The 17,195-nt window shown below is 46.4% G+C and overlaps 1 protein-coding gene across 1 annotated transcript in view; it reads right to left on the bottom strand.

Moving 5' to 3' along the window:
• SPAG1 (sperm associated antigen 1) overlaps positions 1-11,304 on the bottom strand; it is a 180,594-nt gene extending 169,290 nt beyond the window's left edge. Inside the window, exons 1-6 of the mRNA XM_068237728.1 lie at positions 11,176-11,304; positions 7,856-7,994; positions 5,424-5,583; positions 4,491-4,601; positions 2,749-2,813; positions 884-999 (exon numbers count right to left, since the gene is read on the bottom strand). Of these exons, the coding sequence (XP_068093829.1) occupies positions 884-999; positions 2,749-2,813; positions 4,491-4,601; positions 5,424-5,583; positions 7,856-7,992 (589 nt within the window). The 5' untranslated portion in view covers positions 7,993-7,994; positions 11,176-11,304. The remainder of the gene's footprint in view (positions 1-883; positions 1,000-2,748; positions 2,814-4,490; positions 4,602-5,423; positions 5,584-7,855; positions 7,995-11,175) is intronic.
• Positions 11,305-17,195: the final 5,891 nt, after the last annotated feature.

The following is a 17,195-nucleotide window of genomic DNA, read 5'->3' as shown; positions in this document are numbered from 1 at the left end:
AGCTGACACTATGCCAGCAGCAGTAACAGCCACTGATTAGTAGCTGCCACTGTGCCAGCAGCAGTAACAGCCACTGATTAGCAGCCGCCACTGTGCCAGCAGCAGTAACAGACACTGATTAGTAGTCGCCACTGAGCCAGCAGCAGTAACAGCCACTGATTAGCAGCTGCCACTGTGCCAGCACCAGTAACAGCCACTGATTAGTAGCTGCCACTGTGCCAGCAGCAGTAACAGCCACTGATTAGCAGCTGCCACGGTGCCAGCAGCAGCAACAGCCACTGATTAGCAGCTGCCACTGTGCCAGCAGCAGTAACAGCCACTGATTAGTAGCCGACACTATACCAGCAGTAGTAACAGCCACTTATTAGCAGCAGCTCTGTGCCAGCAGCAGTAACAGACACTGATTAGTAGCCGCCGCTGTGTCAGCAGCAGTAACAGCCACTGATTAGCAGCTGCCACTGTGCCAGCAGCAGTAACAGCCACTGATTAGCAGCTGCCACTGTGCCAGCAGCAGTAACAGCCACTGATTAGCAGCAGCTCTGTGCCAGCAGCAGTAATAGTCACTGGTTAGTACCCGACACTATACCAGCAGCAGTAACAGCCACTTATTAGCAGCTGACACTAAGCCAGCAGCAGTAAAAGCCACTGATTAGCAGCCGCCACTGTGCCAGCAGCAGTAAAAGCCACTGATTAGTAGCTGCCACTGTGCCAGCAGCAGTAACAGCCACCGATTAGCAGCCGGCACTGTGCTAACTGCATGCGGTAAATGGTTTATTATAGTGTGTCTAAAAGCAATCAGCAGGAATTTTGGGCTCTTAGCCCAAAAAGTTGGCCACCCCTGCCCTATGGTGACAGTGGTTGGATACAAAGCCATTGGGGTTACCTGATGTATCCACTGATTTGTTGATCTTTGTGGCTGCTGCGTTTGTGACTGTTTTGGACTGATCACTATTCTCGGGGCTCTCCTCAGCCTTAGACAGCTCCTTTTCAACATCGAACCTAAAACAGAGCACGATTTTCATATTATTACATGAACGGGCAAAACATGGCAAAATGACACTGGGATTCATTTATTTTTCAAGGGACCGAGTCAGGGTGTGAAATAATTACAAACAGACAGGTCTGTCAGTAGCCTGTTATTATTATTATTTAGTATTTATATAGTGCCGACATATTCTGCAGCGCTGTACAGAGTATATTTATAGTCTTGTCACTAACTGTCCCTTGGAGGAGCTCACAATCTAGTCATATGTCTATATTGTGTAGTGTATGTATTGTAGTCTAGGGCCACTTTAGGGGGGGGGGACCAATTAACTTATCTGTATGTTTTTGGGATGTGGGAGGAAACCAGAGTGCCCGGAGGAAAATCCACACAGACACGAGGAGAACATACAAACTCCTTGCAGATGTTGACCTGGCTGGGATTTGAACCGGGGACCCAGCGCTGCCAAGGTGAGAGCGCTAACCACTACGCCAACTTGCAGCCAATTAACACTCCAACTAGTTCTCTGATCCCCACGACTATTATTCACCATGTGTTTCATTCCTCCATACTTCAGGACAGTGGCGTAGCTAAGGAGCTATGGGACAGTACTGTCACTCAATTTGAATGGACAACGCTTGAGTGACAAACACTGCATGCCGTCAAGGTTACTGCCTGCCGGAATTGGCCTTTAAACAACATAGAAAATCTGTTGTATCCGGGGAGACAAATAACTTTCTCTCCTAAAATTTAACCTGAAAATAGGCAATGCTATCAATTAGCTTCAGGGAACTCTAAATATCTAAATAAGCCTTCAAATGACACCATATGTTTTAAAGGGACCCTGAGCAGAGGACTAAAATTAAAATCGTCACTTACCTGGCTCTTCCTCCAGACCCCCGTAGCCTGCGAGGTCCTTCGGCATCCTCTGGGTCCCCTCCGTGGACCCGCTGACGGCCCCATTAGTGCAGCAGGAGGATTACGGCGATGAGCGTGTGATCGAGCCAGGTGCGCGGCCAGGCCGAAGTTGCTGCACTAATGGGGCCACCAGCGGGACCATGGAGGGGACCAGGAGGACACCGAAAGACATTGTGGGCTACGGGGGGGCTGGAGGAAGACCCAGGTAAGTACGGAATTTCATTTTAGTTTTCTACTCGGGGTCCATTTTACATTTTTCTGTTTTTTGTTTTTTTGCTGTGTTTAATGTTAATATTTTAGAGCAAAAATGTAATTTTTTGTGTCATCCGACTTTCACATTACATTGCCAATGTGAGGTAAAAGAAAGATGGTGCAAGAGGGAAATAAAGGCTTGATGGCTATCCGGCCTCCATTGCCCAGTTCTTCGCTCTCTCACCCTCAGTCTATATGATTGGGCCTCCAGTCCCGTGTGCCTGCTGTTCAGACACTGCATCTGGTGTTAGTCACTCCCCAGAAAAGTATTTAGATGAAATGGGGCACTAGGCAAGATAGCAGTTTTTGCCCACCGCTGATGATCACCTGGCTTTTCTAAATAAGATTTGGTGGGGGGATAGCATCCACCAGGCCCCTAGACTCTCCAGGCCCTAGGTTTGCCTTGTGGATGATCTCTGCCTCTCCAGCAAAACAGTGTGTGTCCAATTTCTTTCCACTACCAGTTTTCATTACTTTAGAGTGTGATGTTTTAAAATGCATGTGCTAATAATTGCATCCATATAGCCAAGGTGAACTAGAGCTATAATGTACAATAAGTAGCAACAGTCATCGTTATTATGAAGCAGATTTCTCACCTGTCCCATTCTCTGTAGTCTCTGGGTACCTTGCCACCGCCAGCACGGTTCTCTTTCCCTTTGGGCTGAAAAATTGCAAATACAGAACGTGAATCTTTTAAATTTAGCCAATAACTGGTATCATCCTGACTAAATCCTGCTAATAAAGAATAAAGAACTTCAGCTTAAAATGTAAGTCATTTGTAGAAGTCCACAAAGTGCCAAGCAAATAACTCCCCTGACTAATGGTTTACATTATGTTAAAATAATGATAAAAAAAAATTCCTGATAGGAAACCAGAGATCTCACACAGTAAAGATTTGATACTTACCCGTGGCTTCCTCCAGCCTCATAAGCTCGTCTGGGTCCTACGTCATCCTCCCGCAGTCTGCTGTCCAGCCACGATCAGCCCCTGGAACAGCTCAGTCGCTTCAGTCCGGGTCTACTGTGCATGCGCTAACTGATCTAACTGAGCGAGTTACTGGGACTGATCACGGCTGAACAGCAGACCGCGGGAGGACGGCGAGGGACTCACACGTGTTTATGGGGTGTTTATGGGGTGGGAGGAAGCCCCGGGTAAGTACCAAATCTTAACTGTGTGAGGTCTCTGGTGCACTTTAAGGATAATGGCTGGATAGTGTACTGGTCAAGGGCTCTGCCTCTAACACAGGAGTCTAGGCAGGGGCATAGCAATAGCTATAGCAGCCACAGCAACAGCTATGGGGCCTTAGAGCAGAGGGGGCCAAGGTGGTACTTGATGTGCTCTCTGTTAACTCTCCTTTGTTTCTCCACCCTCTGACTTTGTCTCAGTGCCCATGGACTATACACAGAGTACATTGCATGGAAATGCTAATTGCCCTATCAACTCATATCCATAGGTTAGCATTGCTCAAGGGTGCCTAGATATAATTGCCAGATGGAAATTTTGCTATGGGGCCCCATAAGCTTTAGCTACGCCACTGAGACTAGGGGTTGACTCTTGGCTCTTCCTGTTCAGTAAGCCAGCACCGATTTAGTAAGGAGACTATAGGCAAGACTCCCTACCACTGCTACTGCCTACTGAGCGCTCCCTAGTGGCTGCATCTCTGTCGCTTTGCGTCCACCAGGAGAAAAGCACAATGCAAAGGTTCTGTGCCTTGTCAGATAAAGACTAGCTCTGCACCTGTTTGCTACACGTATGCCTGAACTGGGGTTTAAAGAGGAACTCCAGCCTAAACAAACATACTGTCATTAAGTTACAATAGTTATGTTCATTGAAATAGATAGGTAATATAATCTCTTACCCACCCTGTTTTAAAAGAACAGGCAAATGTGTGATTTCATGATGGCAGCCATCTTTTTGGTTGAAAGGAGGTGACAGGGAGCCTGAGACACAGTTCCAACTGTCCTGTGTGCTGATCACCTCTCCCAGTTGCTAGGCAACGTGAATAACAACATAGGAAATCCCATCATGCTCTGCACAGCATCAGGGGAAAAAAGCCCGGGCTTTTTTTCTTTGATGGGTGGAGCTTAGATAAAAATGCAGCTAAAAATTATGCTTTGGTAAGAAAAACAAAGTTCTGATGCTGTGAAACTTTTAAAGAAACACTACGGCTTTTCAGTTCTGCTGAGTAGATTTTTAGTCCGGAGGTTCACTTTAAAATACTTTTGTGTGCAACAAAAAATGGCAAAATCTTATTTTAGCAACATCCAATATATATCAATCAGTAGATAAAACAATGTACAGATTTATCAGGCTAGCCTTAAATAAGTAAGAAGAGAACCTTATGAGGTGGAGGGTCAGTGGTGAAACTGCGAACCGGAGGCAGATTGTTGATTTTTTGCTCATGTATACACTTCTCTTGTTCTTTAAGTTTAATTTCAGTTAAAAAGTCCTGAAAATAAATAAAAATAAACAGATAAATTATATGTTAGGTAGTAGTTCTCCTACATGGCCGATTCTAGACATTTTGCCGCATGAAGTAATACACTATGAGGAGGCCCCCTGCTCACCCTCGAGCTGTGCATTGCAGACACTGGCACTATGTTTACTTCCCTCTGCTTCTTCCAAGACAGCATCTCCTCCCTGCTGGCTCGCAGCATCTGATCCCCAGGATGCCGGGTATGCCTGGTATGTGCTGCACTGGCGCCGCATCACTCACCCACTCTCAGCAGATTAGAGATGGGATCACCAGACACACGTGAAGTCCTGCTTCCTCTCTGACTACAGCGGCACTTCATGTGACCTGGAAGCACGTAACAGGGTACATTAGGCACCACTATAGCCATAGTGCCCTGGACGGGTGTATGGAGATCCCATCACTGGAACACTGAGAGCAGGTGAGTGAAGCGGCACCGAGTTTCTAGGGAGAGTGCAAGGAGGGGGACATTTGGGAATGGAGCCTTCTCTTGCCCCCCTCTAATTGTTGCCGCCCTGAAGCATGTGACTCACGTTGCGTCATGGAAGACCCGCCCCTGTGCTCATAGGTCAAACCTAACATTAATGCTATGTTACTCTGAAGTGCTCTTTAACAAACATTTGAAGTGAGAGAAATACAGTAAGTAAGCTGCCATTTTTGTCCTTTATTTGAAAAAGTGGTTATAGAGTACAACTTTGCTGGTTGACCACAGAAAGTATTTACGAATTTCACATCTACATGAACATGTCATCACGCCCGTAATCAATCCCATCAAGCAGGCAACCATGCATGTCTCACCCTAAAGTCACTGGCAATGTGCTGCCAGTCTTCTGAGGTGAAATCTGCCGCAGTGGCCGGTGGCTTGTCCTTCCTGAGAGCGCGGCTGGATGGAGACAGACTCTCAATGCGTCTCTCACAGAATGCTGTGAGGTCTGGGTAATGTCCTTCCTCTCCCGACCTATGTTCAATACAAAAATGGTGTGAATCGCAAGTGACATTGGAGAGAACTGCATAGATATGAGGATATTAAAAAGATACTATTACTGATGAAATAATGGCCAATAAATAACTTAATTTCCAACGAGAAAAAAGAAGTCACATCAGACAGTATCAGAATATGTAATGCGCTTATTCAATATCACAGTGCAAAGTACAGTATCCATAATAAGAAATTAACACCCATCTCGTACTTATCTATCTTAAAGGGGCACTGCGCAGGTGCGATCGTACTCACGCATGCGCAGTATGGCTACGCTCATATACAGAGGGAAACAAACAAGAGCCCACAAACAGGAAACACACTGAGGCCACAAACAGGAAACACACAGAGGCCACAAACAGGAAACACACAGAGGCCACAAACAAGAAACACACAGAGGCCACAAACAAGAAACACACAGAGGCCACAAACAAGAAACACACAGAGGCCACAAACAGGAAACACACAGAGGCCACAAACAAGAAACACACAGAGGCCACAAACAGGAAACACACAGAGGCCACAAACAGGAAACACACAGAGGCCACAAACAGGAAACACACAGAGGCCACAAACAGGAAACACACAGAGGCCACAAACAAGAAACACACAGAGGCCACAAACAGGAAACACACAGAGGCCACAAACAGGAAACACACAGAGGCCACAAACAGGAAACACACAGAGGCCACAAACAGGAAACACACAGAGGCCTCAAAAAAGGAGTGTTCCGGCCAGTGGTGATGTGGTCGAGGAGGTCATGGAAAGCCTCTGGACCATCCACAACCTTCTCTCCAATTAGGGTAAGTATGTAACTTTTTATTTTACAGGTTTGCTTTAAAGTGCTAGTTCAGTCCCCATTTTTAAATAGTATCTGAGACAGGGGAAAGAGTTCTATTTTCCTTACCTGGGGCTTCTTCCTGCCCCCGTAGCTTTACAAGTCCCTTGGTTTCCTCTCGGCCTGCTCTGTTGTGCTGCTGTGCCCCTCCTAAACTACAAGTCGGGGGCAATCTTTTGGAGGGGGTACAGCGGAGAAACAGAGAGAACTAGGAGAAAGCCAAGGGACTTGTAAGGCAATGGGGGGCTGGAGGAAGCCCCAGGTAACTAAAATACACTTGTCCTTCCATTTCAGGTTTACTTTAAATGCACAGGATAGTACATTTGCAATAGTTATGTACAGCGTTATGTGCATTGCATGTCTGTACTTTTTTCAATAAATAAGGTAATGACGAGCTCAGCTTGTCCATTACTGCCGCGGTGGATTTCTCAGGCCCTGCTGGGCCGATTTTCACAATTTTTTTTAAACACGCAGCTAGCACTTTGCTAGCTGCGTGTTGGATGCGATCGCCGCCGATCCGCCGCTACCCGACACATAACGGGTCCCGTCCCCCCGAGGACCCCTGCGCAGCCTGGCCAATCAGTGCCAGGCAGCGCTGAGGGGTGGATCGGGACTCCCTCTGACGTCACGACGTCGAAGACATCATCACTATAGTCGCCATGGCGATGGGGGAAGCCAAACAGGAAATCCTGTTCTGAACGGGATCTCCTGTTTGCTCTGATCGCCAGAGGCGATCGGAAGGGGCGGGGGGATGCCGCTGCTCAGCGGCTATCATGTAGCTAGCGCTAGGCTAGCTACATCATTTAACAAAAAATAAATAAAACAAATAGTGCTGCGCCGCCACCCTGGCGCAATCAATAGAACGCCAGGGTGGTTAAAACACCTGGCTGGGTGGGTCATGTAGCTCAATTTCCCGTTGCAATTTTAGTGCACAGAACGCTATGGGCATCCTTCACTCTATCCCACTATCACTCACTCATGAAACAATGAGAAAGGAAATGGCAGGAAGAAGCAGTCAGTCTCTTATTGTGAGTATAGATCGCCTGACCCTACCCACTTCCTCCCCCTGTAGAGAGATTTACCCTTCAAGACCAGCACTGCAGCTATGGCTCAGTCTCCTAGTGGTAAGAATCTGCTGAGCTGCAGTGCTGACCACAATGATTTCATCTCTCAGCAGCACAGGGAGGAGCTTGAAAATGAGAGCCATTCACTAGCTGGGGAGCACTCACTCTACTGACACCTCCGTGTTTGCTGTAGGGGGCAGGATCTCTGAGTCATGTAGTTAATTTTTCCAAAGGGAACAGAATGGATTGAACATAAAATTGTGTCAGCGATGGCATGGTTCCCTATTCGTCTTTACTAACAATGAAAAATCTGTGAGGGCTAACAAGACCTTTAATTACCAAAAATTACCTGAGAACTCTTAAAACCTTTTCAAGATGTTTTACATCCGTGCATTTCTCAATGAATTTATAGTCAAGATGATCGACGGGTATTTCATATGTTTTGGCTATTCCTCGAGAGAATCCGGAGAACTCAGTAGTACTCATATCTGTGCAATGAAAAGAAAAATAAAGTTTCAGTGAAAAAGGGTGAAACAAGAGGGGAAAATACAGGAGATTAAAGGGAACCTGACGTGAGTAAAATATTTTAAAATAAACACATGATGTACCTGCAAATGAATATTACATACTTACTTCGCTGTCAGTTCCTCTCAGAAGCTCACCATTTTCTTCTTACAGTGATCCCTTCCATTTCTGACAATATTTTGTCAGAGCTGAAATATACCAGTTCCTGTCAGTTATATATCAGCAGCTGTCAGTTACAACTGAATGTGCAAGGTAATGCCTATGTTTCCCTATGGTTTAAGTGGGTGATATTACAATTTAACAGTGTACTGACCAGAAAGCTGTTATGGGGTAATGGCCATTTTTTAAATGGAGGATGGAAATTCCATGGATCACAGTGGACAAATGGGACGCATGAGAGGAGAAAAAGATTGAGGAGTAGACTACACATGAGGTAGGTATGACCTGTGTATGGTTATTTTGACTTTTTATTTTCAGTTCAGGCTCTCTTTAAAGGGTAGTACATTTGAAATCTGCGCCGGTAGACTTGGGCACTGGATACAGCCGGTATATGGCTGATCCTGCTTCTGCACAAGTCCGGGCCGTTTTAATTACTATTCCCCCTCCAGACCGCCATGGATAGTGGGGGAATGAAATAATTCGGCTTCCAGCGATTGCTGGAGGCCGAATGATTGTGTTTTTTAAGCAACCTCAGCTCCGTCTTTTGACGGCGCTGACGTTACTTACTGAGCGCTGCAATAGGAGTGATTCCTATTGTAGTCTATAGAGGCGCCAGCTGCGCCCAAATCTAGCAGCGCTGAAAAGCACTGCTCCGTTAAGCTAAATACAGACAGGGGATAGATAAGATAGACAAAAAAAAAAGGTTAATAATTTGTGAATGTTTAAACATAAAATAAAACCAAGGGATTGCTAAAAGTCATTTTTTAAGAGTAGGAGGATAAATTGCTTATCACATCAGTTTATTTTCACCTCAGGTTTACTTTAAAGTGTACATGAGACAAGCAAAATAAAAAAATTATACATACCTGGGGCTTCCTCTAGCCCCCTTCAGGATGATCTGTCTTTTGCCGTCTTCCCACACCACCTGGATGCTCCGCTAGGCGGCCCGGTAATTTTGACCCATCACGCTCCCATGGACAGGAGCGCCTGCGAAGTAGTACTGTGCAGGCAGAGAACTCTCCCGACGTCTGGAGCGCGATGGGGCGCTCCCGACTGGCGGAATTACCTGCCCACCTAGCGGAGAATACAGGTGGTGTGATAAGACAGCCAGGGACCGATCAGCCTGAAGGGGGCTGGAAGAAGCCCCAGGTATGTATCATTTTTTCTATTTTACTCCTCTCAGGTTTCCTTTAAGACAGAAATTTCAGCTGCAGAAACCTCTTTTCACCCAGAAAGACAACATTTTAGCATCCGTGATTACTAAGGATGCCTACACACTTCCAATTTTGATTGGCCAATCATTGGCCAATTTTACCACATCCATGTACTATAAGGACCAACAGATTTGGAATACTATAAACAGACTTTGAATGTAAGCTCTCATACTACATTGAAGTGGTAAAATGATTGGCCAATCAAAATTGAATGTGTGTACCGGGCTCAAGCTGCTTATTAGATCTCTGCCTGAAGAAGTCACTATGCACTTTCATGTGCTTTGCATGAGTTGAACCCACAACACACACGCATGCAGCAATACATGGTGAAAAAGCTTTCCGTTAAGGCTACATTCACAGTAGTGTGTTGCAGTGCAGCGTAACGGCTGTTCTATGCAATGCAATGCACCACCTATAGCAAAAATCACAGTGCGGTGGGTGTGGTGCGGTTTAATGGCATACAGCATCCCAAGTGATGGTGAAGCATATTTTCTATTGACTGTATGCTTCACTCTATGCAATGCAGCGTGCAGATAACGTGTGGTGCGACTTCAGATTCACTTTAAAAGACGGGAATAAAGTTTGCAGCCAGCATGGTGGTGAAGTGGTTAGTGCCTTGCAGCGCTGTGCCACTGGTTCAAATCCCAGCCAGGTCAACATCTGCACAGAGTTTGTATGCTCTCCCTGTGTCTGCTTGGGTTTCCTCCCACATCCCAAAAGCATACAGATAAGTTAATTGGCTTCCACCTATAAATTGGCCCTAGCCTAGACTATGATACATACACTACACCATATAGACATGACTATGGTAGGGATTAGATTGTGAGCCCCTCTGAGCGACAGTTAGTGACAAGACAATATACCCTGTACAGCACTGTGTAATATGTTGGTGCTATATAAATACATCAAATAAATACTAAAAAGATTTTTCAGTAGAAAAATACATATCTTTACATAGCTCTATACATCAGTCTTGAAAGAGGGACAAAAGAGGGGCAGAGGGATTGGGTTCCCAAAGAGAGACTGTCCCTCCAAAAGAGGGACAGTTGGAAGCTTTGTGCATGTGTGAACACACCATTGGAGTTTAGTCCCCTGATGTATCGTCATATAGAAAACACACCTGTTCAGACAAGCCTATAATTTGCTATAGGCAGCACTGAAGGCACACTGGCTCACCCACTAACCCCTGTGCTTTCTTCCCTGTTGTTTCCTCCCCACTACCCTCTAGAATAGATTGTAAGCTCGCAAGGGCAGGGACCTCCTCCTAGTGTTTCTCATACCGCTGTCATTTTAACATATGCACATGTACCAACTACACATCAACTATGTATGTATTTGTATTTATTCTATTCAATGCCATGACTGTACAGTGTCTTTTACTTCTCATGTATATTTGTTCCCCATTATTTGTTTGTACTATGTACAGCGCTACGGAAGATGTTGGCGCTATATATATAAATAATAATAATAATATAGAATTGATAGAGAATAACCACTAGGCTGCGCTTATTATCATTATTACTATACTACTACAAATCCCTCTTAAAAGCTTGCAGGACTGGTACTTTGAATTTTAAGTTACTGCACAAAATCACCACAAGCAGCAGCAGCAGCAGCAGCACGAGCATCCCTACTAAAGCAGAAAACTTTGGCTCAGGCTTTCTTCCTAGCTATCATTATGAAGAGACAACACCCATGACGGGCTCAGAGCTTTATAATGTATTGTATATATAGTAACAGTCGGTACATCTTGCATCCAATATTCGCTCACCTGCAAAGCTAAGCTGTGCACAATGTGGATTCTCTTTTCAGTGTGCAGTACAGTACACATCCAGGCCTTGTTTGATGTTGTCATGGAGACGTGACGATCATTACCCGTTCACCAATAGCAGAAGGAGTCCTCAAGCTGCTAGAGTGGAGGAGTCTCCTCTCCAGTGTACAGGAAGTACGGGGAAGTAGCCATTTTCTTGAAGACAAGAATGAATTGAAATGCAGGCAGATCGCTGTAAGCTGTAGGAAACGTTGGGCTGCATGCTCTCCTTGTTCTCTAGTCTTTTCCCTGGTGAAACAGCTGCAATTCTCTGCTAGGAGGTTTCCATCTACCCAATTGCTACAACGTACTTTTGCATTTTTTTTACTTATTATCATGTATTATGTATTATACATACCTCCCAACTTTTTGAGATGAGAAAGAGGGACACTTAAGCCACGCCCCTGCCACCTCCCTGATCACGCCCCCAGCACACCCTTAGTCATGCATACCATAAAGATTTCATAAGAAAAATATGTTGTTTTATAATTCAAACCACACCAGTCCTTTCTATCCTGGTTCATTTTCCTCCATATTAACATTTTAAAATTAGTAATATATCAATTTAAAGAATGGGAATGACGTTTAGAGTCAAACACATTTTTAGTAGAGAAATATATATATTTACATAGAAAGAGGGACAAAGTCATGAAAGAGAGAGACAAATGAGGAGGAAAGAGGGACAGGGCTCCTATAGAGGGACTGTCTCTCCAAAAGAGGGACAGTTGGGAGAGACAGTTGGGAGCTATTTATTTATTTATTATTTATTTATTTATTGTATTTATAAAGCGCCAACATATTACGCAGCGCTGGACATTAGTTTAGGTTACAGACAATATTTAGGGGTGACATACAGCAAAATGACAATACCTGAATACAAGAAAGATCAGATCATGCAGCACAGTATGAGTACAAGGTAATGCTTAGTCACTGGATGGAGCATGGAGATCACACAGCACAGTAGTAGTACAAGGTAATGCTTAGTCAGTCACTGGAGGGGAGCATGGAGATTAGGCAAGTTAGGTTCACTCAGATGCCTAGCATGGGTGCACAGTAATGGAGGTGCATGGTCAGGTAGGACACAAAAGGAGGAGGACCCTCCCCAAAGGCTTACAATCTAAAGGGAGAGGTAGGGTCACGAGAGGTAGGAGACCAGAGTTCAGCTGTGGGTTTAGAGCACTTGTGAGGGGTAGTAGGCCAGAGTGAAAAGGTGAGTTTTGAGGGCTTTCTTGAAGATGTTGAAGGAGGGGGCTGCCCTAATGGGTGGAGGTAGGGAGTTCCATAGTGTTGGAGCAGCTCTTGAGAAGTCCTGGAGGCGTGCATGGGACTGGGTGATGCGGGGGGCGGTTAGGCGAAGTTCATTGGAAGAGCGGAGTGAGCGGCTAGGTGTGTACCTCTGAGTAAGATGGGAAATGTAGGTTGGACAGGTTTTGTGGACAGATTTGTAGGTCAGACACAGTATCTTGAATCTGATTCTGGACTGGATAGGAAGCCAGTGGAGGGATTCAAGGAGGGGATCCGCCATAGTGGAGCGATGGGAGCAGTGGATAATTCTGGCTGCTGCATTCATGATGGACTGCAGTGGGGCTGTTCGGGTCATAGGGAGACCAGACAGCAGGGCATTGCACGTATTTTTAAGGTCAGATATACATATCTGATTGTGACTGTATATATGATGTGTACACAGGAATCTCTTATATATACTAAATAACATCTATGCTGTAAGAATAAAGCCTGATGTGTAGCCGTGTCACTAATAGAGATGGTCAGTGAGATGGAAATAATTCTGCATTGATGCTGATTTATGCAAATGTATGCACTCTCTTTGCTGATGAAATAAAATAATTTGATATGTTATTAAAATTTGGTTTGGTGACTATAAATTAAAGGGTAACTGAGACGGATGAAAAGTAAAGTTTTATACATACCTGGGGCTTCCTCCAGCCCCCTTCAGGCTAATCAGTCCCTCACTGTCCTCCACCACCCGGATCTTCTGCTATGAGTCCTGGTAATTCAGCCAGTCAGCACTGTCCGGCCGCATGCCGCTCCCACAGCCAGGAACATTCTGCACCTGCGCAATAGTGCTGCACAGGTGTAGTATGCTCCCGGCGGCGGAATGTGTGCATGCGCACTACGCCCGACTGGCTCAAGTACCTGGACTCATAGCAGAAGATCCAGGTGGTGGAGGAGGACAACGAGGGACTGATTATCCTGAAGGTGGCTGGAGGAAGCCCCAGGTATGTATAAAACTTTAATTTCATCTGTCTCAGGTTTACTTTGTTACACAGTAGTACTATACTCTACATATGCACTCCCCACAGAGCTGCAGGGAATCCACTGAGAATGCTGTGCACATTGAACACAGAGGTGTTGTCTGTTTACAATCTCCTCATTCCCCTGCAGAGTACCTGCACATCATTCTTACATGTACCCACACTTACATTGCCTAGGGCCTGATAGATGTTCTTTGTTCCGGTTTGTACCTTTTACAAGTACTCTTACCAAGGACTAGTTTTAGTCTAAAGGGAATAAATATAGTAGTCTACATATCCTTCTCACTTTAGTTGTCTTGTAAAATTCCTAAGCGTTGGCAGTTAAGAGACGAATTTCATGTTACATATTTTTAATCAACAAAATTGTAATATGCAAATTAGAGGAGTCGGAGTCGTGGAGTCGGTGGAATCCTAAACTGAGGAGTCGGAGTCGGTGGATTTTTGGACCGACTCCACAGCCTTGGGTGGAAGTTGCAGGACTTTGTGAGGTTTTGGATGAGGGGAGTGAAGGAGAGTGCGGAGTCCAGGGTGACACCCAGACAGCGGGCTTGAGAGGTAGGGTGAATGGTAGTGTGGTTAACAGTGACATGCACATCTGGGAGGTTTATGGATGTCCGGGGTGGGAAGATCATAAATTCCGTTTTGTCTAGGTTTAGTTTCAGGAACCTAGCGGACATCCAGGAGGAGATGGCTGATAGACAGGAGGAGACCTTGTCCATGGTAGTGGTGGATATGTCAGGGGTGTGGAGGTAGATCTGGGTGTCATCTGAATACAGATGATAGTTAAAACCCATGGAGGAGATAACCTTGCCAATGGAGGATGTGTATAGGGTGAACAGTAGGGGGCCAAGGACCGAACCTTGGGGGACTCCCACCGAGAGGTGGTTGGGGGTGGATGAGGACTCATTGAAGGCGGTCGTGAAGGAGCGGTTGGAGAGGTAGGATGAAAGCCAGGACAGGGCAAGATCGTAAATGCCCATGGACTGGAGGGACTGGAGTAGGGGATGATCTACTGTGTCAAAAGCTGCTGAAAGGTCAAGAAGGAGGAGAATGGAGTATTTACCCTCAGCTTTAGCTAAGGCAAGGTCATTGACCACTTTGGTGAGAGCAGTTTCGGTTGAGTGGGCAGGCCGAAATCCAGATTGCAGTGGGTCTAGCAGTGAGTTGGCATTGAGAAACTGGGTCAGGCGTTTGTGAACCAGACGCTCAAGGAGTTTTGAGGCAAAGGGGAGGAGGGAGATAGGACGGTAGTTGGAGGGTAGCGAGGGGTCGAGGGAGGGTTTCTTGAGCAGGGGTAGTACAGTGGCCTGCTTGAAGCCTGAGGGGAAGGTGCCTGTGGATAGGGAGAGGTTGAACAGGATAGTGAGGCCTGGGGCCAATTCCGTGAAGTGAGGCTGGAGTAAATCAGAAGGGATGGGATCAAGGGGGGAAGTAGTGGTATGGGAAGTCTGCAGTAGGTGGATGACTTCCTCGGTGGTAGTAGGAGTGAAGGTTGTGAGGGGAGGATAGGGTGGAGGAGGAGCTGGTTGGGAGGGGGTGGGAGGTGAAGATTTGAGATTGGATATTTCCTGGCGGATAGAGACAATTTTGTTGGTGAAGTGGGTGGCTAAATCTGTGGCAGAGAGGGAGGAAACAGAGGGTGGGGGGGTTTAAGCAGGGAGTTGAAAGTGGCAAAGAGACGCCGGGGGTTGGAAGCTTGTGCTCCGATGAGCTTGGTAAAGTATTCCTGCTTCGCATGAGCAGGGGCAGTGTGGAACTGCAGCAGGTTGGTCTTGTACTGTAGGAAATCCTGGTTAAGTCTAGATTTCCTCCATTTCCGTTCAGTGGCGCGTGTTTCCCTCTGGAGGTTGCGAGTATGGGTAGTGCGCCAGGGCTGGGGGTCGGTTGCGGCGAAATATTGGTGGAGCAGCTTTCTCTAGGGCTGATGAGAGAGTTTGGCAATACTGAGCTGCAGCAAGATTAGGACAGGTTAGGGTGGGGAGAGTGGAGGAGAGGGCATGGAGGGGGTCAGCAAGGACACTAGGGTTGAGCTTGCGTAGGTCTCGCTGCCATCGACCAGGTGGGCGGGCGGGTAGTTTGGAGGTGCCTTCCGTGAGGAGGTTGAAGGTGAGAAGGTGATGGTCTGAGGGTGGAAAGGGTGCGATGTATTATATCCTGAAAAAAATCCAGTCCACCTGATTCCCACGGATATTGTCAGGTTTGAATGAAATGCAAAAAAAAAAGGTTCCTTATCTTCGGTACTATTCACTGATTATTGCTGTTATTATTACTACAGTAGAATACCATTAGACTAGTTTTCCACTGAGCTTGTGCTGTGATCAGGGCCGCATTTACCATTAGGCACTGTAGGCAGGTGCCTGATTATGGAAAGGCGGCACACAACTCCCCAAGTGCCTCCTTCCTTATGCAGAGTACTGAGCAGCGTATAAATTAGAGGTTACATTAATAACATAATGTAACAGCTGTACAAAAAGTAAAAAAATCTTTATACCAAAACACTCCAAAAATCAGTAGGCATAACTAGAAAATCGCTAAGCACACACCTGGAATCGCTTAGAAAATAGCTTCTAAAAAACCTTAGCGTTTGCGATTACGCTAGCGATTTTTGGTGTGCGCTGGCTCTCAGTTCTTAAAAGTGTTTGAGACGGGAGGAATTTTTAAAAAAATGATACATACCTGGGGCTTCCCTCCTGCCCCCTCCAGGCCTGGGTCCTCTGCAATTTGGCCCCAAATATTCTTCAGTGGTGGCCAGTCGGTGCAGTCTGGCCATACGTGGCCAAGGCTGGGAGCACTCTGAGTCTGAGCAGTAGGACTTTGCGGTCGAATTGCAGAGGATCCAGGCGGCACAAGAGGACAGCGAGGGAGCGATCAGCCTGGAGGAAGCCCCAGGTATGTATAATGTATTTAATTCTCTTCCCGCACCCCCCCCCCCCCCCCTTTTCGTCTTAGGTTCCCTCTAAAGGGAATATCCGAGTTGCAAAAAAAAAAAAAATAGGACATCTACTTGCCCAGGGCTTCCTCTGGTCCCCAGCATACACTATGTCCTTCGCTGCAGCTCCACTCTCAGCTGCTGGCTCCCAGTCCCCGACGGTACAGAGCCCGATCTCACCAGGTCATCCTCTACTGTGGTGTGTACTACTCAGGTGCAGCAGTTCTGCACCTGCACAGTGCCCGCCACACCATGTGCGAGTGATTGACAGCAGCGCTTGCACAGGCACAGTCAGTAATTTTATTTTTCCATGCGGTAACAGCCTTAATAAATTGATGTTTGACAAACTGGTAAAATCAGCTGTGAGGTATCAGCGAATGCGGTAAGGCTTAAAGGACTTACAATATGAAGTCACAAATCTATTTTTTACTCACCTGGAGCTTCTTCCAGTCCCTCGCAGCCATCTGAGTCCCTTGCCGCAGCCCCGGTCTTCCGCGTTGTCCTGCTGGCCACCCATGAAGATTGCGACCACGCCGGCGGATTGCGTCTTCTGCGCCTGCACAGGCATTCGTACCCACACAGCCACGTCATCTGGCGCATACTGAGCCTGTGCACAACTACTACGCAGGCACAGTATGTTCCAGATGATGCAGAAGGCCCGAACCGCCAGTGGGGTAGCGATCTTCACAAGCGGCCAGCGGAGGACCGGGGCTGCGGCGAGGGACAGCTGTGAGGGACTGGAAGAAGTCCCAGGTGAGTACGGTAAACAATAGATTTGT

The sequence above is a fragment of the Hyperolius riggenbachi genome, chromosome 5, assembly GCF_040937935.1.
Source record: "Hyperolius riggenbachi isolate aHypRig1 chromosome 5, aHypRig1.pri, whole genome shotgun sequence".
Classification (NCBI taxonomy): Eukaryota; Metazoa; Chordata; class Amphibia; order Anura; family Hyperoliidae; genus Hyperolius; species Hyperolius riggenbachi.
This window is presented reverse-complemented; position numbering and strand designations above follow the sequence as displayed.